Below are 27,110 nucleotides of genomic sequence, written 5' to 3' on the forward strand. Positions count from 1 at the left end.
CACTCTGCACTTTCCCCTGTGTGATCCACCCCCGTCCCCACCCTCCCTGTTTTGCGCTTCTCTCTTTTCATCTGCACTTCACCTCTGACTCGTCGGGATGCCCCATGTCAACGTCTCTGAATGATGATGTCATCGATTGCTTTCGAGAGATTGCCCCGTGAGGGCTCTTTTGTGTTGGGCTAGTCCCTGCTGTGGCCCCGCTGCCTGTCCTTACACACACAAACCCCAAAAGTTGCCAGTTAAATACAGACATTAGATGACATTGTAATTAGACGGTTAATATCTGAATGCAGGATATTACCAGAGCCAGGACTTAAGCGGGGAAAAACTCCATGTCGTGGTTATAGCCTATAACTAGGGTCCAGAGTTTTTCCTGGTCCAGTCGTGTGATCATGGGAAAACTCCTGGCCCTAAATATTAGTACTCACGTTGGTTGCAACGAAATGTGTGTAGTAAATACAGTAGAGAGAGACTTTAGAGCAGTCCTTCTGCTGCTAGTTACAGTTGTGTGATCAAAGCGTGGCCGTGTGAGACCATGCGGGGATGGGGGTGACTCAGAGTGCTGTTGTCTGCAGGGGATGAATGTCCCCAACAGGACACCGTAGACGCACAGTCATTCTCAGTTCACCACTACTCTCCGTTGAATAATGAATTAGGTTGGTGTTGTAAAAAGCCCAATTCCCCCTAAACATCCCCGAATCCTCTTTAAAGACACTTCAGAATAGATATTCCCTCTTCGGGGACTACTTCCTGGATGTGACCTGATTGGCTGACTTCTATTCTGTCACGTTGTTACGGCATTCCGTGATTGGAACACAGCGGAATGGGACTGCGATGCTTTCTCCATCGCTGGCCAGATGCCTGCATGAACTCCCTAGGGATGTGAAATCATCACAGGCCTCGAACACTATTACTGTTACTTAACTCCATTCGACGAGCTAGCTTAAAAAGACACCGCCTCAGTGAACTTGACTTGATTTAGCGATTGGGTTTCCTGTACGCTCAGCATTTCGTTAACGTTATTGCGCCAATACTTGACCAACACTAGGCTGGCTGACGTGATGGGGTATGAGAAACGAAATGTATTGTCCATGTTGCCCCTTGCCCTTTTTTGTTTGCTCCAGTATCTCATACCCCATCACGTTGGCAGCAACAATACTAGGCAATATTGCCCAAAACATTTTTATTGACATTATTATGGCCTGAAGAAGTTTTGTACCACGGCGTGGTTGAATAATTAATTCTCTTTGGTCGTTTTTATAATAAATAGGTTTTTATATATCTTTGTCTTTTCATAATACTATAGTCACTACCACATACCGAGTGACATTGTTGGGGAGTCTGACTAATAGTTAACATGCGATGATTTATTGACCTATTGACTGTGACATATCATAAGCAACTAATACCCAGGGCTGATAAGGCCATAGAAAAACAACATGATGGTAACACTTAGAGTAGTAACAAAGGCAACACGTAGGACAGACAGTTGGCTGACTTAGGCAAGAAAGCTCATTGAGACGTGATGACAGACGCTGACGTAGTTTTCGCTTCCAGAGGAGTTCTCCGAGAAAATGTACCTCTGCCAAGTATTTCCCAAGCGCCGCAGTCTGGATTTCGCAAACGTCTAAGATACAATCGTGTTCGTTATCAGTCACCTGTGGCCTGTTTTCGTTTTATTGGACAAATCCCATGGTTTAAGCCAGCCTATTATCAGACAGCTGCAAGATTGCTTTGTGTGTATGATACATTTTCCAGACACGATTCATCCTCTCCTGTCTTTAGACAAACTTCATTTATATTTAGCACACAGCCTACCCACCGTTCTATATTCACCAATCAAGTAGCAGTTTCTAGGACCTCCTCATAAATCGTCGGGAGTATACTACTCTGTCATTATCATGCCTGTGTGTGTGTTTTCCTGCGCACAAACGTGCCATTAAAGAAGTCGAGGTGAAGTTCCAATGGTTGTCCTCGCCGTTCTTTCACTCGAGAGGGCGCTGACTCCATGTGACGACACAAGGAAGCCGTAGAACGAGGGTCGCCTCCGAAAGAATCGATCCCTCGACTCCTTGGCCGTCGGCAGCCCGTTGACGCCCGGCTGCATTGTCACCTCTGTGTCCCGAGTCGTGTTCATGACTGCTTACGTCACCTCTGTGTTCTGTCCAGTTGCTTCTGCAGAACTTCAACCGAGTGAGGCACTGCGTCCTGTTCCTCATCAACGCCGGCTGCTACATCAACAGCTGCTTCGAATGGCACTCGCCTCAGAGGAGCATCTGCGCCTTCCTGGTACGAATGCTTTCATTTCCTTGTACACACCTCGTGTACATATACATACACGGATGTACACAGTACACATAGGCTACATATGCACACACTCACCGGCCCCTTTCTCACACTAGCCCGTCTGACGAAGGCTATACGAATACGTATCGGTACATATAGGTCTAATGAACAATGTATGGACTAATATATCTCACAAAACACACTCTAACCTACACTGAAACACTCATGGCAGTACACCACTACAAGTGTATCACCTGGGTAACATGGACTTCAACAGGGCGAGGAATTAAACATTCACCAACCAATCTAAGGTGCCATCTAGAACCTAATAGGGTTATTCGGCAGTCCCCATAGGGTAACCATTTGAAGAACCCTTTTTGGTGCCAGGTAGAACCCTTTTGGGTTCCATGTAGAACTCTTTCCACAGAGGGTTCTACATTGAACCCAAAAGGGTACTTCCTGGAACCAAAAAAATGTTATATCTGGAGCTAGACAGACGAATAATCCCTTTGGAACATGTCTTTAATAGAGTGTAAGAGACAATGTAATGCTCATAGTGAAAGTCATGTTGTAAGTGGCAGTCTCTCTCTCTCTCTCTCTCTCTCTCTCTCGCTCTCTCGCTCTCTCTCTCTCTCTCTCTCTCTCTCTCTCTCTCTCTCTCTCTCTCTCTCTCTCTCTCTCTCTCTCTCTCTCTCTCTCTCTCTCTCTCTCTCTCTCCCTCTCTCTGGTGATGACAGCTGTAGTCAAGTCCTGCTCTCTGCCTGTCACCTGTGCCTGGTATTTAACTGTAAAGTATAATTGGTCTGCAAAGCAGCTATCACTAAAAGGACACCCTCCTTTAAGCCTCTGCGTGGCTGAATGGTACTACACACGGACCGACAGATAGACTGACAGAGACTTTAAATCCTGTCCTTTGCGCAGACATAAGTAGATACATGACCTGTCTGTTTTAGAGGTTCTAGTGATGCCTGAGCCCTTTCATTGGGTGACTAAATGTCGCTGTGTGAACTATTAGCATTTGCTGTTTGACACATTTTAATTTCTGCGGAGGGTTGGGAGTGTGTGTGTGTGTGTGCATGCGTGCGTGTGTGTGTGTGTGTGTGTGTAGGTCATCATGCCGTCACAAGACAGAAGCCCGGAGAGAGGCGTTATTGATCAGTTAACATTTTGCTTCTCTGTGTGTGTGTGTGTGTGTGTGTGTGTGTGTGTGTGTGTGTGTGTGTGTGTGTGTGTGTGTGTGTGTGTGTGTGTGTGTGTGTGTGTGTGTGTGTGTGTGTGTGTGTGTGTGTGTGTGTGTGTGTGTGTGTGTGTGTGTGTGTGTGTGTGTGCGCGCGTGTGCATGTCAATGTGCACGCGCGCGTTTGTGCCAATTGTTTTTCTAACGAGAGGAATCGCTGCTGTGTGTTCAGTCTGTGTTCAGTCTGTGTTCAGTCTGTGTTCAGTCTGTGTTGGCACGTAGAACTGCACAGTTTCCATGTAGTTGTTTGAAGACCGTGCAACTGGTGCGTTGTAAAAAGGTGTGCTCTGCATTCTCAGATTCCTGGTAGAAGGTGTCTACCGTCATGGAACATGAGGTATGGGCATCTCATTGAGTTATCTCTCTCTCTCTCTCTCTCTCTCTCTCTCTCTCTCTCTCTCTCTCACTCTCTCTCTCTCTCTCTCTCTCTCTCTCTCTCTCTCTCTCTCTCTCTCTCTCTCTCTCTCTCTCTCTCTCTCTCTCTCTCTCTCTCTCTCTCTCTCTCTCTCTCTCTCTCTCTCTCTCTCTCTCTGTCTCTCTCTCTCTCTCTCTCTCTCTCTCTCCCTCTCTCTCTCTCTCTCTCTCTCTGTCTCTCTCTCTCTCTCTCTCTCTCTCTCTCTCTCTCTCTCTCAATTCAATTCAATTGACTTTATTGACATGGCAAGTTATTATTACTTACATTGTCAAAGTATACATATCGAAAAATTTAAATAAAATATATATGTATATATATACACAAAATATATATATATTTATATATAAATAAATGGTGGGACTAACAGTAATAATAATAGTAGTAGTGGACATGGGATTACCATTAATAACAGCTACAACAACAATATTAATCAGAACAACAATACATTAAAGCAACAGTAGTAGACCAGTGTCAACATGACTGAGAAGACACATGACCTGGTACGAAAGACAAAACAAAACTAAGCTTAATGGGAAATATTATCAACATTACTTTGCATTTTTCACTGGCTGTCCCTCAGGCTGTGGCAGGAGGACACATATTTGGCTGCCAAAACTGCACATTTTGGCTTTTCACCCAACAAATATTTGAATTTTTCTTCATCTTTTATAGTTTCAAATTCTTTGTATTGAATTATAATTTTGGGAAAGAAATATGCTCTTAGGTCTGAGTATTTGTCACAGTGTAGTAGGAAATGCACTTCTGTCTCTACCTCTCTCTCTCTCTCTCTGTCTCTCTCTCTCTCTCTCTCTCTCTCTCTGTCTCTCTCTGTCTCTCTCTCTCTCTCTCTCTCTCTCTCTCGCTCTCTCTCTCTCTCTGTCTCTCTCTCTCTCTCTCTGTCTCTCTCTCTCTCTCTCTCTCTCTCTCTCTCTCTCTCTCTCTCTGCTCTCTCTCTCTCTCTCTCTCTCTCTCTCTCTCTCTCTCTCTCTCTCTCTCTCTCTCTCTCTCTCTCTCTCTCTCTCTCTCTCTCTCTCTCTCTCTCTCTCTCTCTCTCTCTCTCTCTCTCTCTCTCTCTCTCTCTCTCTCTCTCTCTCTCTCTCTCTCTCTCTCTCTCTCTCTCTCTCTCTCTCTCTCTCTCTCTCTCTCTCTCTCTCTCTCGTCTCTCTCTCTCTCTCTCTGTCTCTCTCTCTCTCTCTCTCTCTCTCTGTCTTTGTCTCTCGCTCGCTGTGCCTCTCTCACTCTCTCTCTGTCCTTTCTGCGCCTTGTGTCAAAGTCGACATGGCCGTGGGCTGTAATTGGGAGTTTGGAGAGGACACTTAAGCAACGCCACAGTGTATACTTGTACTGTTAGGCCCTCTCCTCCACACAGGTAGTGCCTCCTTCTCCCCTCCCTCGCTCTGAGAGGCCTCTTAATCACTTCACTCATCTCTTTAAGTGGGTTTTTATAGGGGGCCCGTCTGGCCAAGGTGGTACGCTAGTGAAGTGTGTGTGTGTGTGTGTGTGTGTGTGTGTGTGTGTGTGTGTGTGTGTGTGTGTGTGTGTGTGTGTGTGTGTGTGTGTGTGTGTGTGTGTGTGTGTGTGTGTGTGTGTGTGTGTGTGTGTGACTGTGTTAGTAGTTGTAATAGATATTGTTGGATCAACCCATTTGTTGTAATACTGCTTATTCTGAGCACGCACGCACACGCACACACACACACACACACACACACACACACACACACACACACACACACACACACACACACACACACACACACACACACACACACACACACACACACACACACACACACACACACACACAGCAGTAATGTAATGCCTTTCTGTCTCAGATTAGTGTCCAGACAGATCCAGTCTGGTGGGCTAACAGGTACAAATCCTCTCTTCCTTTCCCTAGTTTGTTCTCCTGCTTTCCTTCTCCCCGTATCTGTCCATCCAGCCACATGTGCGCCTCAGCCATTAGCGCCAACTGCGATTAGAGTCGTGTGTGTGTGGTAACTGAGCCTCACACACCACACAACCCAGACAGAGAACCAGCCACTGTGGCAGCAGTGCCCGCGGCGTTGGCACAATGGGCAGAGCTGGAGTTACCTCCCGTCCCGCACCACGGGTGGTGTGTGTGTGTGTGTGGGAGAGGAGGGGGGTTAAGCGTCTGCTTCCTCTCTACCTGAACACCTGCAAGCTGAGCCCCCCCCATCCCCTCCCTCTCTCTCCCTCTCTCCACCACTCTCATCCCCCCTTCCTTCCCTCCCTGCATGTGAGCTGGGGCCATTGTGAGGCTCGGTGGTGTTGGGTTCTGTTTGGTGAGTCATGCCAACTCTCCCCGGGACCCCTGAAAGACAAGGCTGTTATTGCTCCAGGGACCGCAGGCCTCAGCAACTCTTCCTCCAAACAAATTTGCCGTAACTTTATCTGCAATTGAGCCTTGAATTGGGAGCAAATAAAGCAGGCTTTGTGAGGCCCAGGAAGGGTGAGAAGGGCAGGAGACGGGGGTTGTTTGGAAGACAGGAGAAATGATACCAGGGCCTTTTATTTGGAGCGAAGTAGGACTCTTATCTGTGGGAGAGCCCCAGACAAGGAAGTTATTTCTGCTGGAAACTGGAGCACCTATCACCTGCTTTGCATTGAGATAAAAATTCACCCTGCTGAAATAAAAAAAATAGAAAAACCTATGGCGCTGGTGCACACACACACACACACACACACACACACACACACACACACACACACACACACACACACACACACACACACACACACACACACACACACACACACACACACACACACACACACACAGTGAGAGGCACACACACACACACACACACACAGAGAGAGAGAGAGAGAGGCACGCACACGACACACACAAAGACACACACAAACACACACCTCTCCAGCTCCTTTGACTCCACTTGAGAAAGCTGGCTAACGTTTAACTGCAGGATTTTGTTTTTGCCACAGAGCAATGGACAGCTTGGAATAGATAAACTATAACATTTTTACTACCTCTCTGATTGGAAAAATGAGGGAAAGTGAAATACAACGCAGGTTGAGCCAGAGGACACTGTGGAGTCTGGGGTGTGATTGTCAAAGACAGAAGCACATCTGAAGATAATTATCTCTATTTTATTCTCATTCATGGACACCGCTACAGGACAGGACCATTTATTTGTGGGTGTCTTTAGTTCATTTTCTATTACAGATTGCGTGTAGTACCTGGTCATACCTGGTTCAATGTTTTAGATGTCATGTCCAACTGCTCTTTATCGAACGCGAAACAGCTCTAGTTATTTGTCTCACCAGCAGGGGGCAATCTAGCACCACAGAATGGGACTGTCCTGTCCAGCGAAGTAAGACAGGCTTCCAGTCAAAACATGACTTGTTCTATTTGCTCTCTGGCAGCGGCCGTCTAGTATCTGGATGGATGTCCATGTAATAAAGATAAAGCGAACTTAACTCTGAAATTCAAAACTCCAGTCGACTTCTGGAGAGAGGAGTAAGACTAGTACACGCTCAATGTACGCCAAAGCACTTCCTATCCAAGCCGTAAAGCCGAGCACCAGAGTAGTGTTTAGTAAACCACATAATGCCAAAACCATAAAGCCCAAATCCTCTACCTTCATCAAAGTTTAGTAGATGAATGAAACACTCATCTGTTCCCGATCGGATTGTGTTCCTAAGTCTGTGCCATGTGTGCTTTTGATAAGGGAATGCTTCATAAAGTTAGGGATATTATTCATTCTATTGAAAGTTAAATGATTGTATATCTACTACATGTTAAGAAAATAATAATTTTGAGTTTAACGTGATTATCTGTTGTTTTTGCTGTTTATTCGTTTGTAGAAATAACCAAATGTTTTTTTGTTTGTTTTCATGTCACATAATATGCCATAAAACGTTAAATTCACATGTACTATTTTCCATTTTAGATCATTAAAATATCTATATTCTCCTATTTAAAAAAATTCTACCTAGGTACCTAGAAGTATTTTTCTAATTATTTCACTAAAGTATATTTTTCTTTCTGTATTTTGTATTCAGTCAAGTTTTTACTGGCTGGTTTGCTGTGATTTGGAAACAAACTGCACGTCTATTAAGTGGCCTGAGCTCGCCACAGTTGTGTAAGATGCTCTGTTGAATACGTCTATGTTCACTTTTAATGCATCTTATTCGGTTTCCATTTTGACATTCTTTGACATGAGAAAATGTGTTTATTTTATGTATAATCTACATAATATTCTCTGTTAGCATAAATCCTAATGAGTTAATAACATTTTACACTCATGCCGTGTTGAGGCTGTTTGCCAGAAGAAGAACAGTGAATCGCTCGTGTTTCATTCAGTGTGCGACAAATAGGAAATTATCATTTGCATTGTATTCTCCTTCTATCTAATACTCCCAGGACTAAATTAGAGGGAGTTTGTGTAATGCAAACATGCATGTGTACGCACGCATGTGCACCCACGCGCACACACAAATACAGTCTCGCACCACGAGAGTTTCGATGAGTTCTCAGAATCAGGAGGATAACGTAACAGAAGTGGATTCAGGGATGGAGCAAAGCTGTGTCTCCAAGTCTAGCGCTGCCGCTCCGTAACACCAGCCTGTGAGCTGTGTGTGGGGAGCTCTGAAAATTCCTGGGTGCACACACACACACACACACACACACACACACACACAAAGCAAAGCAAAGCACATACTGTATATAGCCACATGTCCCAAGATTCATCTTTTTCCCTCCCCCTCTCTACCTTATTTCCTCTTTCTCCAGTCACAGACCTCCACGGCTGACACTCTCTCCCTCCTCCCCAGGCAGAAAGCCTCTCGGTTGGCTAGCAATGTGGGGGATGTGGCCTCCTGGTCCTGGGGAAAGGTCCCGGCGCTGCGGGCTCCTCTCCCCAGCCGAGGGGCTGTGAGACGGGGCAGGCTTGGCCTCTGATGGGTCGGGGTGTCGGGTTCCTCCAGCTGTCAGTCACAGCCTAGCCCAGAGCTAGAATAACCAAATGGGGAGGGATGAGGTGGGCGACAGGTTAAATAACCCCAGGCACAGGGAAACGAGACGGACAGACACACCACACACCAGCCAGACACTGCAGAGGAGGAGGGAGCTGCAGTCCTCTCATAAACACTTCAGTATATCATGCCTTCGTATGAGAGCGCTAACGTATAATAGACAGGGAACAACTAGGTTGGTTTAGATGTATTTATACACTGTATGTGTGAAGTTATATTTAGGTATAGAACATGAATAGGCATAAGAGAACTGAATTGCATTTGTTTGGAGAAATAGCTTTTTCCTATTTTGCTCAAAAACACTGTTCAGGATGATATGGTTTCGCTGCTTCAGTGTTAAAAGACCCTGTGAATCTTTATTTCTTCTGCGTGGTCACTGCGGTGGAACTGTGCAGTACAGTAACAGTAGATTAGTGAGAGCGGTTCCGTTTGTGTTCTGACATTAGTCTGGAGTGGGAGTGCTAGAGACAGAGCGCTAGATAATGCTGAGCCCACACCCAGCCAGTATTGTGGCAGCTCGCGGAAGGATATGGAAGTAGGAGGACAGGTACTGGAGGTTGCTAAGCACTCCTGAATTATTGAAGAGTAGTCCTCCAATTCCCTAAACAGACCTTTATTAAAGAAAGAGAAAGAGATGGAAATGGGCTGGCCACCGTGGTAGTACTGCACTGTGGACGGGCCCTTAAGAAGGAGATATTTGGCTCTGAGCAATATGCTAATGTCCTGGCCAATTCATTTGTAATGTTTTATTTATGTCTTTGTTTTGTTTGTGTACACAAATATCTCAACTGGTTAAATTTGTATGAGTGCATGATTTGTGGTTGTGTGTGAGGGGGAGGGGGGTCTTGTCAACTTTTTAGTTGTTTAAGAGATTGGAAGTTTTATGTGGCTTTTGTAATTTTGTTATAGCTTAGTGGTGGTAAGTTACACATGAATTTTAGATGTGTGTGTGTGTGTGTGTGTGTGTGTGTGTGTGTGTGTGTGTGTGTGTGTGTGTGTGTGTGTGTGTGTGTGTGTGTGTGTGTGTGTGTGTGTGTGTCCACGCGCATGTTTGCGTTGGGTTTCCGAGGCTGTAAGGGATAGGCCAATGATCCGCGGAGATGGAGAGGGAGTCCAGCACAGTACAGTACACCTGACCCAGTGCCCAACCCTGTACTGGAGATGTGGTAGTGCAGGGCTTTGTAGAGGGAGGCCGGGCGAGGACACAGAGGTGCAATGTCCTTGTAGGTCAACAGGGGGGAAGATGCTGAAGCTTTTGATTCCTATAGCCTGTGAATACGGGAGGAGAGAGAAGGTGAGGACTCACACGTACCCCACGTATCCACCTACACATCAGCTGCTCCACGAGAGGCTGCAAGGAACTGAGAGAACGTTAGTAAACTCCGCTGATTATGAGATATACACTGATTGAAATGTATTGTATTATTTCATTCAGCCGAACTTCTAGCTTTGTCGTGCATGTGTCATAATTGACCGCGCAAGGTGAGACAGCCCGATGTATCGGCTGTTTCCTGTCTCAAACCTAGTTTTCATTGTCAGTGAACGTTTGCCATTAAGGCAGTAGCAATCTATTGTGAATGCATTTGCAACAGATGCAATTCATTTCAAAGCGTAGTCCTCCCATCACAATTTCAAGTCTTTTTCTATCGACTTGAAATAATGAACATTTTGCGTCCTTGAGTTTGATTAATGTGCATTGTCGGAAAACATATGAATATGTATCAAATATTTTCACCTGGATTGTATTTTTTTTTTTACATTGCTATTATGTATTTTCTACATTGATCATTTCCAACAAAAAATAGATATGTCGGAGGATGTTTTTAATGTTTTGTGAAATGATGAGAAATAATTTAACAGTTTTTATCTATCCTTTCACAAAAATGTGCCATCCACCCCCCCCAACCCAAATAAACAAATAAATATCAGTCAACACACGCTAAAGCAATTTGACATGAGTAATTTTGTGTTTGTGAATTATGTCTCCTCAAGCATTTCATTTTCACAGGATCATGATAATTGATGTCCGGGTTACAAAAGACTCTGTACTAAACAGAATACATGTTTTGGGGCACTCAGTTCTGGAGTTATGCTTTTTATTTGTTTGGATGAGAGATGGGGGATAGAGAGGGACAGGACAGATGACTATGGAGGTGGAATAAGGGTAATTCGAGCTGGGGTGACAGGGTTATGGGCATCTCGGGGTGGGTGGGGTTGGGGTGACAGGGTTAGGGGGCTCATGGTGTGGCAGGTCAGGTGCTGGGTTGAGGGTCGGAGGGTTACGGTCATGTTGACTAGTTGTGCTTGAAACAGAGAGTGACCTCAGGCCTGTGGATGACGGATGATTGGCGTGGAGAGGGAGTGTTGTGACGGTCGATACTTATCCTCCTCATCCTCCGGTGAAGGTGGAGGGTGGCCCTGTTGGCCTCGTAGGCCCTGTCCCAGCTCTGAGATCAGGGGTCCTGTTTTGTCACAACAGCCGTCCATTTAAGGCTTTCTTCTATTTGATTATCATACATATATTATCAAATGTATGGGTCTGTGTGTTATGTTTATGCGTATGTGCGATATGCGAATGTGTGTTTGCAGTTTGAGGTCAATGCAGGTCTCTGCTACATTAAGTCCCAAGTGTTTCTCTCTCTCTCTCTCTCTCTCTCTCTCTCTCTCTCTCTCTCTCTCTCTCTCTCTCTCTCTCTCTCTCTTCTCTCTTTTTTGCTCTCTGCAGCTCTTTGTTCTCGTGGTGTGGAACTTTGAACTCTACATGATTCCTCTGGCTCTGCTGCTGCCGCTGGCCTGGAACTATATCCTTGTCGCTTCGGGGAAGGACACCAGGCAAGACGTGGTGAGTGTCCCTGTTATGTATCCCTACGCCGTTCTGCCCCTTTAATTGTCTAGTTCTAGGTCACATGGCAAGCGCTTACATCTCACACACATTTCTGTCAATCATCTCTTTTATCTCATTTCAATATGGATTTGATCCTAAATATACTTGTCATATTCACTATAGAAAACACATACAAGAAATGTATGTAGTGAAAAAATATATAATGTGTACGTGCTAAGACATCATTATTGTAAATATACATTTGTATCCATACATATCCAGGAAACATAAAGCTAACAGAAGTGGACTAGGGAGTGGACACATTGTGTCGGCACCTTCTCTCTAGATGTAGAAATAGGAACGAAAAGAATCGCAAAGTTAATACAAACAAGAAACAGACACGGAGGGAAAATTCATTCCATTACGCTTCTAAATGAGAAATGCCAATTGCCTTGAACTTTCAAGAATCGCTCTCAAATTCTTCCTCTGCATAGGAGGAAATAATAGCTTGTCACCTTGAGCAACGCTACGCCACTTACCTGGTATTATATGTATTTAATTGTATTTTTTATTTTTTTATCTCCTATTCCAATTAAACAGTGTCAAAGCAATGTCACGGAGAAGTGGACATGTTTTAATCATTGCCGAAGTGTAGTTGGAGAGTCGTGTGACGCAGAAACTCGACCGGAATTGTGGTGCGAGCGTGAACAATGAAGGGATTCATTTTAATAAGAGCATTTCCAGACTACCTTCCAGAATGCACAATAAAGCGACCACATGTTGTCCTCTCTTAACGTATATGACTTCATTTTTCATGAGGTCGCAGTTCGGCAGATTGTTCAGGATATGGAATTGATAGCTGTTAAACCAATGAAAACAACAGGTGAAACGAATTTGAATAACTAATTGTCCTTTTTAAAACAGGATGTGATGAATGTAGCTGTGAATGTACTGGTTTTAGTATTACCTGAATGTTAGGAATTACTTGAGCAGGCTTCAGGCATAGATGTGTTTAGCCAGTGTAGACATTATTGTAGCTGGGTCGCAATTAATAGCAAGAAATACATGTATTTTACAACGGAAGTTAAACTGAGCGTAAAACCCAGGTACACACATAGCAGTACACACATGCAGCTTTGTCGCTTTTGTACCTTCGTGCTTCACTCCTGTTTCAATGCTCTGTATATGCAGTATTTCCCTGTAGATGGCGACATTGCTTGACAGAAATCTCTAGACACAAAAAAAAGGATTTCATTATTTATTTACCTCCATATGATCTATGAATAACGATGTTATTTTTCTCAGGCACGTTTTAATTGAATTAAAGCAATAAAGATTGCATACCTATTCACTTCACATAAGAGCCCCCCCCTCCCCCCCATTCCTACTGTCTCGAGGACTCCCCGAATTGGCTTCTACATTAAAACCAGTTAACACTGTAATGAGTGGTATTTATTTGATAGGGGAAAAAACGTCCCTCTTCTTGTGAACACAGTGTATTACTCGTCACACGTCAACGTCAATTTACACTTCTCTCATCCTGAACAGTATTGTGGCCGATGAGAGTACAAGACCAGGAATTGCAACTGACTAAGTGACCTGACCAGGAACGACCCTGGGCCCAGAGTTTTCCCTGGTCAGATCACATGTTAAGGAAAATCTCCCAGCCGTATGACAACTGTGAGATCTGAGCCCTGGCCAAAACCAGGTCAGCTGTCTGGCTGTCTGTGCATGTGTGCCTGCGTGCCTGCAGAACCAGGTTGGTGTGGTCCACTATTAGCGACCTGTGCTTTCCAATGAGAGAGGAGGGTTCGGACAGAGCTGCCGTTATGTTATTACTCACCCCTACTCTTTTCTCTGCCTCCATTGTTCTACAGTTTGACGATTGTAACCACAACAGATGAGGTATTGGGGGGGGGGGGTTCCGCTCCCTGCCACAGTAAACAAACACACGGGTATGCTTCCCATTAACCAAAGCCGCCGACTGAGCCCCGTTCCCATGATGTGCCACAGCGCTGCACTCCACTCACACACAGTCCCTAAAAACATGGGAAGTTAGTTCCTCGTCAACTCCTGGGACGGAATCTCTCGCTCTCTCTCTCACTGTGTACATTCTATACGGGGAATGCGTGGACAGGAGAATGGGAGTAATTGTTTTAGATTAGCACCTTTCACTTACACCCGAGACCATTGCGCTGAAGGAACATGCCGTATAGCTGGCACAAAAGATGTCCTCTGTAGAAAATCACCACTCTCTTGGCGTGTGATATCAGTGCCTGAGGATAGGTGCAACTGATTGTGATGAGGCGGCCCACTCCTTCTATGCCTCCATCTCTCCTTCCCTCTCTTTGTCAGTATCTGAGCACTGCTGTGCAGGATGGTTGAGGAGCTGTGACATGTTATAGGGACCTTTCTCTCGGAGTGTGTCATCCTGCTTCTCCCGCCTGGGCTCGGCTGCCATCTTCACATTGGCAGAGAGACACACAGACAGGCAGGCAGGCAGTCATTTCACCTTGCAGTAATATGAGCCCTCTGCTGCAGAGTCACACACACAGCAGTCGCAACCATCCAGACAGCACTATAGCACTAGGAGAAAGACAGTTTTGTAAGGGATGTGATTGTGTATATGATATGAAAATGATTGTCCCTCATGTTACACACACGCGCGCGCGCGCCAAGCTCTCTCTTTCACGGCCACACACACACGCACACACACGCACACGCACACACACACACACACACACACACACACACACACACACACACACACACACACACACACACACACACACACACACACACACACACACACACACACACAAACACACAGACACTGATGTCTCCCCAAAGGCATGTCCCTGTTTGTTTTAAAGCAGTGTTTCCCATTTTGTCACTGGTGTCAGGGGGGAAGTGGTTTAGAGGGAGAAAGAAAGTTGTGGCCTCCTCGTTCACTCGCCTGGAAAAGAAAAGAACAACCCGGCCACTAATTGCTTTAAAGAACATGTAATATTAAATCATTGTGCTTCACCAAGGGTCAGCATCCGGAAGGCTGTGGTTTTCCAAAAACCTGGGATGAGGGTAATGCTGGAGGAATCTCTCTTGAACTCAACTCACTTTAACTAAAAAGAGAGGGGGGGGGGGACTCAGTTGATTACAAACTCCCTAATGAAATAAAAGGAGTTCCATGTGATGGGTTCAATGTGAGTATCCCTCTCGTATTCTATACCAAAACCCCAGCCCCGTCCATAATGGGTAAACGAACACACTGTATTTCTACACGCTGTAATTTTCATCTGAGGGCCACTGGCGCTCTGGTTACTCTACTCAACCTGGTTCAAGCATTCGTGACACTAAACGGAAATAAGGCACGGTGATGCCGAAACGTCTGTGTTTTTTTTACACCCAATGAATTACTGGGAGGTTATATATATGGACTGTGTAACTCTCTTTGTTTCTAATACTCTCTTCCTATACAACATATATCAGACCGGTACTCCTCATGCAGGCCTTAGACGTGCTGAACAGAAAAGATGACCTTGGACCAGCTATTAAAGACCTGGTGCAGCAACAGTGTCAGCTCTTACCTTGCCTTTTTCTGACCTCTGACCTCTAACCCTGTTATCTTGTCTGTCAGCTGTGGCACCATTAGATGACCCGCGTGTCACCCTCTCTAAGGCGGTGTGGCTTGTTATGGATAAAAGATGTTATTAACATGCCAGACACTGCTGGGCTATGTGAGCCATGACAGGACAGAGGGAGAGAATATGGTGCTGCTGCTGGTTAGAGTGGTGTTTTTAAGTGTTACGTGTTAAGACATCATTACAGGTGCAGACAGTCTGACCAATGCCACAACGTAATTGTATGCTATTCTCATTGCAGTTGGGAAATAATATAACAATTTTTTAAATATATTTTTTTAAAGAGCTGTCCATCTTGCATACTTACCCTCTGCGTTTCAGTAGAGACCCCTACTGTTTGGAGGTGGTACTGCACCCTCCGGGCAGACTAGTGTCTGGAGACAAAGAGAGGATGACAGCGCCAACAATACCACCACCTCCATCAGCACCTATCACCTCTCGTAGTCACCCATTTCCCACCACCACCCCGTTTGTTTTGAAACCTGGAACCGTTTGGTAGGTTCCATCTCTGAGTTGTTGCCGGGTTGGGTTGCCGGGTTGGGTTGCCGGGTGGCTGGGCTCAGTCAAGCGGGGTACAGCTCAGCTGGAATGGAAAAGCTGGAGGCCTGTAGGGCCGTCCCTGGAAGACCGACCGGCACTGCTGAGCCACTGGCCCGGAAAACTCTTTACCAGATGTTGTGGAGGTGTTAATTATAGCACATGCTGTCATGGTGCAGAAATACGCCGGTGATGTCTCTCTCTCTCTCTCTCTCTCTCTCTCTCTCTCTCTCTCTCTCTCTCTCTCTCTCTCTCTCTCTCTCTCTCTCTCTCTCTCTCTCTCTCTCTCTCTCTCTCTCTCTCTCTCTCTCTCTCTCTCTCTCTCTCTCTCTCTCTCTCTCTCTCTCTCTCTCTCTCTCTCTCTCTCTCTCTCTCTCTCTCTTTCTCTCTCTTTCTCTCTCTTTCTCTCTCTCTCTCTCTCTCTCTCTCTCTCTCTCTCTCTCTTTCTCTCTCTCTCTCTCTCTCGTTTTCTCTCTTTCTCTCTGTTTCTCACTGTTCTTCTCTATTTCTCCCCTCAGATTTCAGATTCAGATAGGCTCTTTCTTTCTCTCTCAATTCAATTTAAGGGCTTTATTGGCATGGGAAACATGTTTACATTGCCAAAGCAAGTGAAGTAGACAATAAACAATAAAACATTTACTGTAAACATTACACTTACAAAAGTCTCTGTCTCTCTCTCTGGCTGTCTCTCTCTCTCTCGCTGTCTCTCTCTCTCTCGCTGTCTCTCTCTCTCTGGCTGTCTCTCTCTCTCGCTGTCTCTCTCTCTCTCGCTGTCTCTCGCTCTCTCGCTGTCTCTCGCTCTCTGGCTGTCTCTCTCTCTCTGGCTGTCTCTCTCTCTCTGGCTGTCTCTCTCTCTCTGGCTGTCTCTCTCTCTCGCTGTCTCTCGCTCTCTGGCTGTCTCTCGCTCTCTGGCTGTCTCTCTCTCTCTGGCTGTCTCTCGCTCTCTGGCTGTCTCTCTCTCTCTGGCTGTCTCTCTCTCTCTGGCTGTCTCTCGCTCTCTGGCTGTCTCTCGCTCTCTCGCTGTCTCTCGCTCTCTCGCTGTCTCTCTCTCTCTGGCTGTCTCTCTCTCTCTGGCTGTCTCTCTCTCTCTCGCTGTCTCTCGCTCTCTCGCTGTCTCTCGCTCTCTGGCTGTCTCTCTCTCTCTGGCTGTCTCTCGCTCTCTGGCTGTCTCTCTCTCTCTGGCTGTCTCTCGCTCTCTGGCTGTCTCTCGCTCTCTGGCTGTCTCTCTCTCTCTCGCTGTCTCTCTCTCTCTGGCTGTCTCTCGCTCTCTCGCTGTCTCTCGCTCTCTGGCTGTCTCTCGCTCTCTGGCTGTCTCGCTCTCTGGCTGTCTCTCTCTCTCTGGCTGTCTCTCGCTCTCTCGCTGTCTCTCGCTCTCTCGCTGTCTCTCGCTCTCTGGCTGTCTCTCTCTCTCTGGCTGTCTCTCGCTCTCTGGCTGTCTCTCTCTCTCTGGCTGTCTCTCTCTCTCTGGCTGTCTCTCGCTCTCTGGCTGTCTCTCTCTCTCTCTGGCTGTCTCTCGCTCTCTGGCTGTCTCTCTCTCTCTGGCTGTCTCTCTCTCTCTGGCTGTCTCTCTCTCTCTGGCTGTCTCTCTCTCTCTCTGGCTGTCTCTCTCTCTCTGGCTGTCTCTCTCTCTCTCGCTGTGCTTCTCTCTTCCTCCCTTCTCAGATTTCAGATCCAGATCCTTTATTAGCACGAATGACAAGGCCACTGTTGCTAAAGTGAAGTGACATAATGAAATCAACAATAAGAGTAAAACATTTATAATAGTAATGGTGATAAGAAAAAATATATGTATATATACACACATAAATATTACAAAAAATTTTTTTTTTACAAATTACAAATAATAGAAGTAAAATGAATAAAAATAGTAATACTGTGATCATCTAAAAACGATTTTGCTTTGATAAGTAAACAAAAAAATAAGAATATATATTGGTACAATGAGATCATGCAGTGTGTACGTGTAACAACATTGAATAGGTACAATGAGGTACAATGGGAACGTCTATGGAGTGTAGGTGAACATGCATGCAGGTGTCGGTAGTTTTGTACCCTGGTTTTGTATGGGTGTGTTTGCATATGGGAGTGTGTGGATATGTGTATGGGGGTATACATTATTTGATGTATTATATAATTTATATTTAGTGTGCATACATCAGCATGTACAGAAATGAAAGGAATTTAAAAAAATATATATATATAAGGAAACAAAACAAAAAGAGAACAAAATACATTGAAACAAAGCAAAAACACTGACAACCGTAAAGTCTTTCCCATCTCTCTCTGGTTGTGATACAGGTTGACACATTTAGCTGCCTGCTTTGCTGGCTGCTGGTCTTCTCTAAGCAGAATAGGGAGTTTATGTTCATCAGGGATCTGTCTAAAGGTATTTTTTTTAAATCTGGGTAGCATGTTTCCTTTACGTTGTCGTGAGGAACACAGGAAGTGCATCTCAGTTTCTACCTCCTGTAAATCACAATACTTACACAACGTCGTCGCTGGTAACTTGGCAGCCAAGATTTAAGGTGTGTTTTCTCCCCCTCCCTCTCTCTCTCCATCTCTCACTTCCTCTCGATTCAATTGAATTGTGCTTTATTGGCATGGGAAACAAATGTTTACATTGCCAAAGCAAGTGAAATAAAGAATAAAGGAAAGTGAGAAGAAACTAAAAACATCAACAACAAAATGATACAGTGAACATTGCACTCATAAAGGGATGAAGATGATTCAAATGTATATTATCAGCTACGTACAGTGTTTTTAACTTCTTGTGAATAGTTGTAGTGCGATTAGTAGGGGAAGACAAGTAAACTGATTCATCTGGGTTGAATTTACAATGTTGTTTGTGCTCCACTGGTCGCCCTGTTTTCATGGCAGTGGGTCACAAATCTCGCTGCTGTGATTGCAAATTGCGGTATTTCGGCTAACAGATCTGGGAGTTTATCAATGCTTGATTTGTTTTGAAGTTCTTTGCGGGTCTGTGTGATCTGTGGGAAATATGTGTCTCTCATATGGTTATACCTTTGGCAGGAAATGAGGACGTGCAGCTCTGTTTCCACCTCATTTTGCGGGCAGTCGATGGGTGAGGGGCTTCTCCTCACCAAGCTTTTCGTACAAGTTTTGGGAAATCTGAAAATAATATTTGAGTTCCGGAAAATCATTGGCAAAAGGGAGAAGTGTCAGGAACTGCACCCGCATATGACGGCCTCTCTCAATAGCACGGCTATGCTCACTGAGCCTGTACACTCTTAGAAAAAAGGTTCCAAAAGAGTTATTCGGCTGTCCCCATAGGAGAACCCTTTTCGGTTCCAGGGAGAACCCTTTTTGGTTCCAGGGAGAACCCTTTTTGGTTCCAGGTAGCACTCTTTTGGGTTCCGTGTAGAACCCTCTGTGGAAAGGGTTCTACGTGGAGCTCAAAAGGGATCTACCTGGAGCCAAAAAGTGTTCTTCAAAGGGTTCTCCTATGGGAACAGCTGAAGAACCCTTTTAGGTTCTAGATAGACAATTTTTTCCCGAGTGTACATATTCAAGGATTTTCTTAATTTTGGGTCAGTCACAGTGGTCAGGTGTTCTGCTACTGTGTATTCTCTGTTTAGGACCAAATAGCGTCCTAGTTTGGTCCGTTTTTTTGGTTGATTCTTTCCAGTGTGTCAAATAGTTCTCTTTTTGCTTTCTCATCATTTGGTTGGGTCTAATTTATCGCTCTCTCTCTCTCATATTGTTTCAAAAGACTAGGCCTCCCATACAACCATGGGCCTTTTCTCCACCAATTTCTACTCTCTCAGCCTTTATTGGTGTTTGCCAGGATAGAACCTGCGGCTTCTCTCTCTCTCTCTCTCTCTCTCTCTCTCTCTCTCTCTCTCTCTCTCTCTCTCTCTCTCTCTCTCTCTCTCTCTCTCTCTCTCTCTCTCTCTCTCTCTCTCTCTCTCTCTCCCTCTCTCTCCCTCTGCCCCTTCTACTTGAATTGACTAATTGTTGTCTTTCTTCTCACATTAAGTCAATAGCGAATGCACAGTATATCCATTTGACCATCAGTGTCTTGTTAGTGAGATGTAGACAGCAATCAATTTCTGTTAGCTTGTACCGTGAAAGGATAGGTTGGGATATAATCAATTGAAATGAGCAACAAACCTTGGGAGAAGTCAATGGGATGTCATGTGTCCCCATAAGGATTTGAGTTGACAGAAAGAGAGGAGAATGAACTATATTCTGATGAGGAGGAGGAGGAGAAAGAGAAAGAGCCTGGCCCAGTGTGCCTTCACTCAAACCAAAGGAACACCTCCGCAGTGGCCCTGCCCCAAAAACAGAGATAGACAAAAGGAGAGAGCGAGGGAGGCTGCGGTGCCTGGCAGGCGCTCCTCAGTGCAGCGGAAGACATGGCAGTCGGTGACAGGTGACAAAATCAAAAGGTCATGTCACTTTTAACTGGAAGCGTTTGTGCCCCGCTGATTTCCCCCGTGCCGCCATTGCTCCTCTTCGCTGGCAGGCAGGCAGACGGGGTTGGGAGTGGGGCGAGAACGCCGCGCCAGTCTCCCAGCCTCCCCCTCTTTATCCCTGTGAACCTCTGTACCCGTCGCTGCTAACAATGTCAGCTCTCCGTGTTCTGCCGCAGTCCTTGTTGTTGTTCTGTTGCTGCTCTCTCTGACTGTTCTGGCTGTGTGTGTGTGTGTGTGTGTGTGTCTCGACAGTGTGTGGGTGTTCAGACACTAGCCCAGAGCTTCCTCTACCCTGTGACTCCTACTTTCCCCAGCCAGGCACCTGCCTCTCTCTATCACACACACACCAGCCCTGTTTCTGAAACAAAGGTCTATCCCAGTTTGGTTCTGTTTGAGCAAAACTCAGAGGTTGGTTTTCTTTGCGTTGGTCCGACTGACTCAATGCTGACATGTGTCCATCAATAAGATAATACTATGTGTATCTCTCTGGAATGTAGTGATGATTATGATTGGCACTTTGACTCGTCTGTGTGATCATGAAAACAGGCAGGCCCCGTCAACCCCAGTCCCAGAGCGCCCCAGCCAGCCTCACCCCTCTCTGCCCCCTGCTGGGTGAGCCAGGGCTGGGTCAGCGCAGACGGAAGGCCCCCCCTGTGAGGGCCAGGGCTCTGACAGCTTGTGAAGGGCCCGTATGGGTCAGACAAGCTCTGCCTGCCCACAGTCCTTATCAGCCTTCCAGCCCTCCCCTCTCCTCGCCCCTCTCCTCCAGAACCAAAGCACACACACACACACACACACACACACACACACACACACACACACACACACACACACACACACACACACACACACACACACACACACACACACACACACACAGAGACAGCATACCAAGCAGGGTCTGGAGGGGACTGGAGCAGGCCCCGGCAGCTGGAGAGGTTAAAACCCTCTCACGTATCAAAGAGGAAGATGAGGAGGAGAAGGAGAGGGGGAAGAGAGAGAAAAAAAGGAGAGTATATCTTCATGTTTGGCGGGATGTCTGCCTTGGCGTCAATTCCCCTAGCGGCTGTCATTCGGAAGGTTAGGAGGAAGACAGCAGAGATAGTGGTGGTAGGAGGGGGGTGGTGGTGGTGGTGGGGGTTGGGGGACGGCGTTCGCTTGGCAGGGCGGACGTCACCGAGCTGGGGTGAAGAGGATGCCAGCGGTAGCTCAGGGGGTCGAATGGGGATGTCTATCTTGTCTGGTGTGTGCATGTGTGTGTTTATCCTTGTGTGTGTGCACGTTTGTGTGTGTGTGTGTGTGTGTGTGTGTGTGTGTGTGTGTGTGTGTGTGTGTGTGTGTGTGTGTGTGTGTGTGTGTGTGTGTGTGTGTGTGTGTGTGTGTGTGTGTGTGTGTGTGTGTGTGTGTGTGTGTGTGTGTGTGTGTGTGTGTGTGTGTGTTCAGGTTCATCGACCCATCCAAGGCCTGAGTGGTATTCCAGAATTCACACATCCACTGTAGTTTTCCTATTCTCTCTCCTCCCACAGCCGGTAGGCCTACTTCAAGTGTCCTGTACTACTGTACATCAATATCTCTGTCTGCTCCCTGTTCCCTGCTCCTTTAGGGCACACAGGTGTCAGGATCTCCGGCCTACTGGGGCTTAATGACCAAAACAAGAGGAAATGGCTTGCCATGGCACTGACCCTATAGGCTGGTTTTAAACAAGCCAGACTCACATAAACACTGCAGGACACTTGCCCTCCAGGAAATGTGTTCACGAGCACTGCTCCATCCTAAATGGTCTGTACTTTATTTATACGTTTCACCAGTGGCGGTCGGTGCCGTTTAAGATGAGGGAGGACAATTATTTTTTCATGAGCACTGTCTTATTTCTATTACACCATATTGGATGACTGTCATTCATATTCCGTTCACCCAGTTCAATGTAACAGCGATAGGTTTAGGTTACTACATGATACTAAAATGTTCCCTATACCCATCATGAGGTTGCTACAACCATAGCCTATAAACGAAAGTTTACAACGTAGCTGCACACATTCAATACCGCCTTGTACACTCTTGCCTGCATCCAGCTGAACTAGGATGTATTCATTAGCCCAACAGTTGAAAACAAGAGTTTCTATTGGACAAATCCAGGTATGTTTATCCCCGTTTCTTTCCGTATGCTTTTGTTGAAGACATTTTTTCAACAGAATCGGAGGTAGGAATACACAGTTTACTTTCATAGCCACATACAAACAGCTCGTTGTATTCCTTTTCACGTCTACACCGCTGTGCTCTTCTCACCTTTTCCCTTCACTTGTGAACTGGGACCAGGCGGGGGAAAAAACGTTCCAAGCCAAACCTTCATATCATAACCGCTACACACAGCGTACATCATTGTCACCATATTGGCTAATGCAGTACAGTGTACAGTCAGAAAGCAGTTTAGCAGTTACCATGGCGGGCCCAGACGGCAATAAATTAGTAAAACCAAAAGCTTACCTTGACTTGGAAGAGTTCCAGTGTTGGATAGTCATAGCCAGCTAGCTAACATAGCATCCCTCTGTTTGAGCCAGGTGGTTGAGTAAGCTAAACTAGCTAGCTGAATTTGCTAGCTAAGTCTGTGAAATTGAGAGGGAAAAATAAAAAAAATATAGCTAGCTCTTTCTCTCTCTCTCTCTCTCTCTCTCTGTCACTCTCTCTCTCTCTCTTGCTCCTCCTTCATTTTTGAACAAATTAATGGGTAAAAAAAAATTCAACTATTGTCTTTCTCTACGAGTCTACTACTCACCACATTTTGTGCACTGCAGTGCTAGCTAGCTGTAGCTTATGCTTTCAGTACTAGATTCATTCTCTGATCCTTTGATTGGGTGGACAACATGTCAGTTCATGCTGCAAGAGCTCTGATAGGTGGGATGTCCTCCGGAAGTTGTCATAAGTACTGTGTACGTCTATGGAAGGGAGTGAGTACCATGAGACTCCTAGGTTTTGTATTGAAGTCAATGTACCCAGAGGACGATGGAATCTAGCTGTCCTCCGGCTACACAATGGGGCTATCCTACAGTGCTGCTGAGGCTACTGTAGACCATTGCAAAATAGTGTATTTTAATCAATTATTTAGTGACACGTGAATATATTTTGTATAGTTTTATCTAAAAATAATAACTTTTTAAATGTTTCACTATTATTTATTAAATTCACTGAGGAGGATGGTCTTCCCCTTCCTCCTCTGAGGAGCCTCCACTGCGTTTCACCTAGCTATGTATTTGACATATTTCACATGTGCAGTATCTTTGTATATATTCATGTACCCTCTGTAATCTGTGAGTATAACCTGTACCGTTCAGAAGATTTGAATGCTTTGAATATGTTAATTTCCCCTCTGGTAAAGTGTTGGATCGAAGCGCGTCTAGGGCTGTGTGAACGTTACACGATCCTGTCGACATTGAGTCTTTGAAGCATCGGTTTGTAATGATAGTAATTCAAACGATGCGATAAGGGGATAAACAGCTGAATGGTACAATACACCCAAACAGTGTTCATCATAACAGAACAGGGGAAATTGCTGAATTCATCAGCAGCGCGCTGGTAATTGATGTCTTCCGGAGACGCAGCGTTTAGTTGTGGCAATCTTCAGGGCTGATGAGATGACATGTCTTTCCTTTCATTTATTTATATTACTACGCACTCTCGTAGCGGTGAACAAGGCTGTTCTCTTTACCCCAGGCAAGAGGGGAGAAGAGAACGTAGGGGGGGGTGACGGTATCCTCGTCTCTGTCGGTACTGCCTATCTTCAGCTGATATTCTCTCTGTTTTAGATAACATGGGGCCTACAGTATGTTACTGTGCTGTATACTGTAGTAAAAAGGCTGTGTTTGGAGAAACCCATGATCCATTTTGAGCGCGTCCTTTGTGGTTGTTGATTCTGACACGGTGCCCAGGTCTTTATTGTACGCAGAGTTTTTAGATGCGGGACACTTGCTCGTTAGCTCGGTAACAGTTGATTGTTGTGGACACCAACGGATTCCGGTGAATAGGCAGGAGTAGAACAAGTTCGACAACCATACTAAGCTGTCGATAGATACACATACACACACACACACACACATAACGTCATGACTTCTATTTACTCTCTCCGCGCTCAGCACAACTGGGTTGAACCCCTCTTTGTTTCTGCGGGAAGCTGTATTTACATAAGGAGCTTATGTCAGCCGCACTTTTTATTATCCCAATAAAACAAAGGGACAAAAGCTATTGTTCTGGGAAGTAATGATTTTTGGATTTCTCCAACTTGTTTGCGGGTGCGGGCGGGGGTAGGGTAGGGGGTATGGGATGATGGGAGGAGATAAATGCAGCCCCTTGGCAAATTGCGGGTTTATGATGCGCCTGTTTGTTTAGGGTAATGCCGCTGCGTCTGACCCTGTAGCTTTGACGTGTGATTGACAGGGAGGAGGCAGGAGAGGAGGAATAACGATCTGTGCTGTCCTACCACTGCTCATCAGGCAGGCAGGCAGGCAGCAAGAACACACGCGTGATACTACTGACACTGTCTGTTTCTCCATCTGTTTGTCTGTCCGTCCGACTCTTTACAGATCTCCTCTTTCCCAGGGGACGCTAAGTTCAATCCCTGATCTGAGTCAACCTGTTTGCTGACTGCTCCACCCTTCGTTGTTGTGTAATACAACTTTGAGCGCCTGTTCTTTCCCCACTTTCCCCCTTGCCTATAGCGAACGGCAAGAGATTTAGTCAAAACCTAGTTCGTGTGCTTATATAGGCCTCCTGGGGGATTTAAAAGGCCATTGGAGCGGTTGAAGGAGACACACAACGTATGTACGGTTAATAATGACGTCTTTATGCCTTTCTATCAGAAAGGTCGAGACAACAACTTTCCCACAACTCCTTATTAACCCATTTTCTTCAGCATCCCCCACATACAAACATACATAGACATGTTTATATTTTCATTTTTACTTTCACTCACTCTCTCGCTGCCAGTCTCTCTCTCTCTTTCTTTATCTGTTCTCCCTTGTGTGTGTAGGGGGGGGGGGGGGGGGTTGTTTGTGTGTGTTGTGGGGGTTAGTGGGAGGAGCCTGCTGAAATGGCTGTTGTTCCATCAGTTAGGGACCAGTGAAGCAGATAGTTACACTTCTCTGTCACTGGGCTTCCTCTGCTGGAGGCCATCCTCTCCTCTCCTCTTCTCTACCCCCTGTAGTGAGAGGAGAGGTAGGGGAACGGGTGGAGGTCAGAGGTGGGCTCAGATTGGCCTGGAAGACTAAAAGACTGCAATCAGCCCTGTATTGACTTGTGTTAACATCCGCCTTGTGTACAGTATACTTAGTGTACATCGTGCAATTTGTGGTAATGAGAATGAATGAGAATGCCTGTCTGCCCCACTTATGTGTTTTTAATCTCTCTCTTCTTCTCTTGTTCCTGTGGCAACCGCCATGCAGCAAGCGATGGAGGACTTGCTGGAGGACGAGGATGAGGACTATGACAAAGATGACAAGGTAATTATCTCTCTCTCTCTCTCTCTCTCTCTCTCTCTCTCTCTCTCTCTCTCTCTCTCTCTCTCTCTCTCTCTCTCTCTCTCTCTCTCTCTCTCTCTGTCTCTCTGTCTCTCTGTCTCTCTGTCTCTCTGTCTCTCTGTCTCTGTCTCTGTCTCTGTCTCTGTCTCTGTCTCTGTCTCTGTGTATGCTGTCAAGGGACAGGAAGTCTCTGGGGTGCCAGCGTTCCATACACAGGAAACACAAACACATAGATGCAATGTGTACACTCCATTTCAATACACTCCAAACTTTAGATGCACACGTTCAAATGTGCACGCGTACACGCACGCACGCGCACATCCAAACTTTGAACATTGATCGTTGTCTTCCTGAAATGGGTCCAGACACATTCTCTGCCTGTTGTAACCTCTTCATGCATAGCATCATGGTTGTCAGTATTAGTGATTTGCTCTGCTTCGCTCTTTTAAAAACGTCCTCTTCTCTTCTTTATGTAGCTATCTACTGTATTTGGAATGTTGATGTGCAGCGTTGCCCGTTGCGCCTCCGGGATGAGATCACGCATAAAGCACCGACTTAAGGAGCTTCAGGAACTATTTAGGAGCATTATCTTCTCATTGACTTAGTAATAAAACAGAATATGTGCTCAGCAGCTATCAGGTAACAACAGGTGGCTGCTTTAGTGGGTTAGCTCGCTCGTTTACACAGTGGCAGCTTGTAGCCATACTAGCCTTGGGCTTCCTGATCCTTTCTAGTCCTAGTCAGGGAGAGAGGCAGCGTTAGGCTTCAACGTTACGGAACCTGACATTTGATACTAGCAGCCGACCGCAGGGTTTTCATAGCACCAAAAGACAACAGAGTAGAATCCTTTTGAATAGTCCTGAACCAAATCTGAAGTAATCGTTCCCCAGGTTCTGTTTTGTTTCAGGAGGATATTTGTGTGCTATAGAATTTTTCCTGGTTCTTCCTATGATGTAAATGGCAGTACGTAACATGGTGTGGTTTGTGTGCACACTTCGGACTGATGTTGTTTCGTGGTTATTGTTAGTTTTAAGTGATATTTGCCCAACACCAAGATCAATTAGAATATCATCTGATTTAGCATCTCTGAGCACTACTTTCGACAAAATCTCTTCAGTCTGTCCTTTTTATTCGACTTGTATGAGCCTTTGACTAAGCAATTTGTTATCTGAAATTAAATAGCCTGAAGACTCTCTTCATTTAGATTGGAGTTATTT

At 45.7% G+C, this 27,110-nt stretch overlaps 1 protein-coding gene across 12 annotated transcripts in view; it reads left to right on the forward strand.

The window, feature by feature from the left end:
• Positions 1-27,110, forward strand: part of mctp1a (multiple C2 domains, transmembrane 1a) — a 206,702-nt gene that overhangs the window by 147,477 nt on the left and 32,115 nt on the right. For all 12 annotated transcript variants that reach the window (XR_011669133.1, XM_071353886.1, XM_071353893.1 and 9 more), the window contains 3 exons: positions 2,170-2,289; positions 11,677-11,793; positions 25,819-25,875. Coding sequence is in view for 11 of the 12 variants with exons in the window: in XM_071353886.1 (XP_071209987.1) it covers positions 2,170-2,289; positions 11,677-11,793; positions 25,819-25,875 (294 nt within the window). In the remaining variant the exon portion in view is untranslated. The remainder of the gene's footprint in view (positions 1-2,169; positions 2,290-11,676; positions 11,794-25,818; positions 25,876-27,110) is intronic.

The sequence above is a fragment of the Salvelinus alpinus genome, chromosome 19 (assembly GCF_045679555.1).
Source record: "Salvelinus alpinus chromosome 19, SLU_Salpinus.1, whole genome shotgun sequence".
NCBI classification, from domain to species: Eukaryota; Metazoa; Chordata; class Actinopteri; order Salmoniformes; family Salmonidae; genus Salvelinus; species Salvelinus alpinus.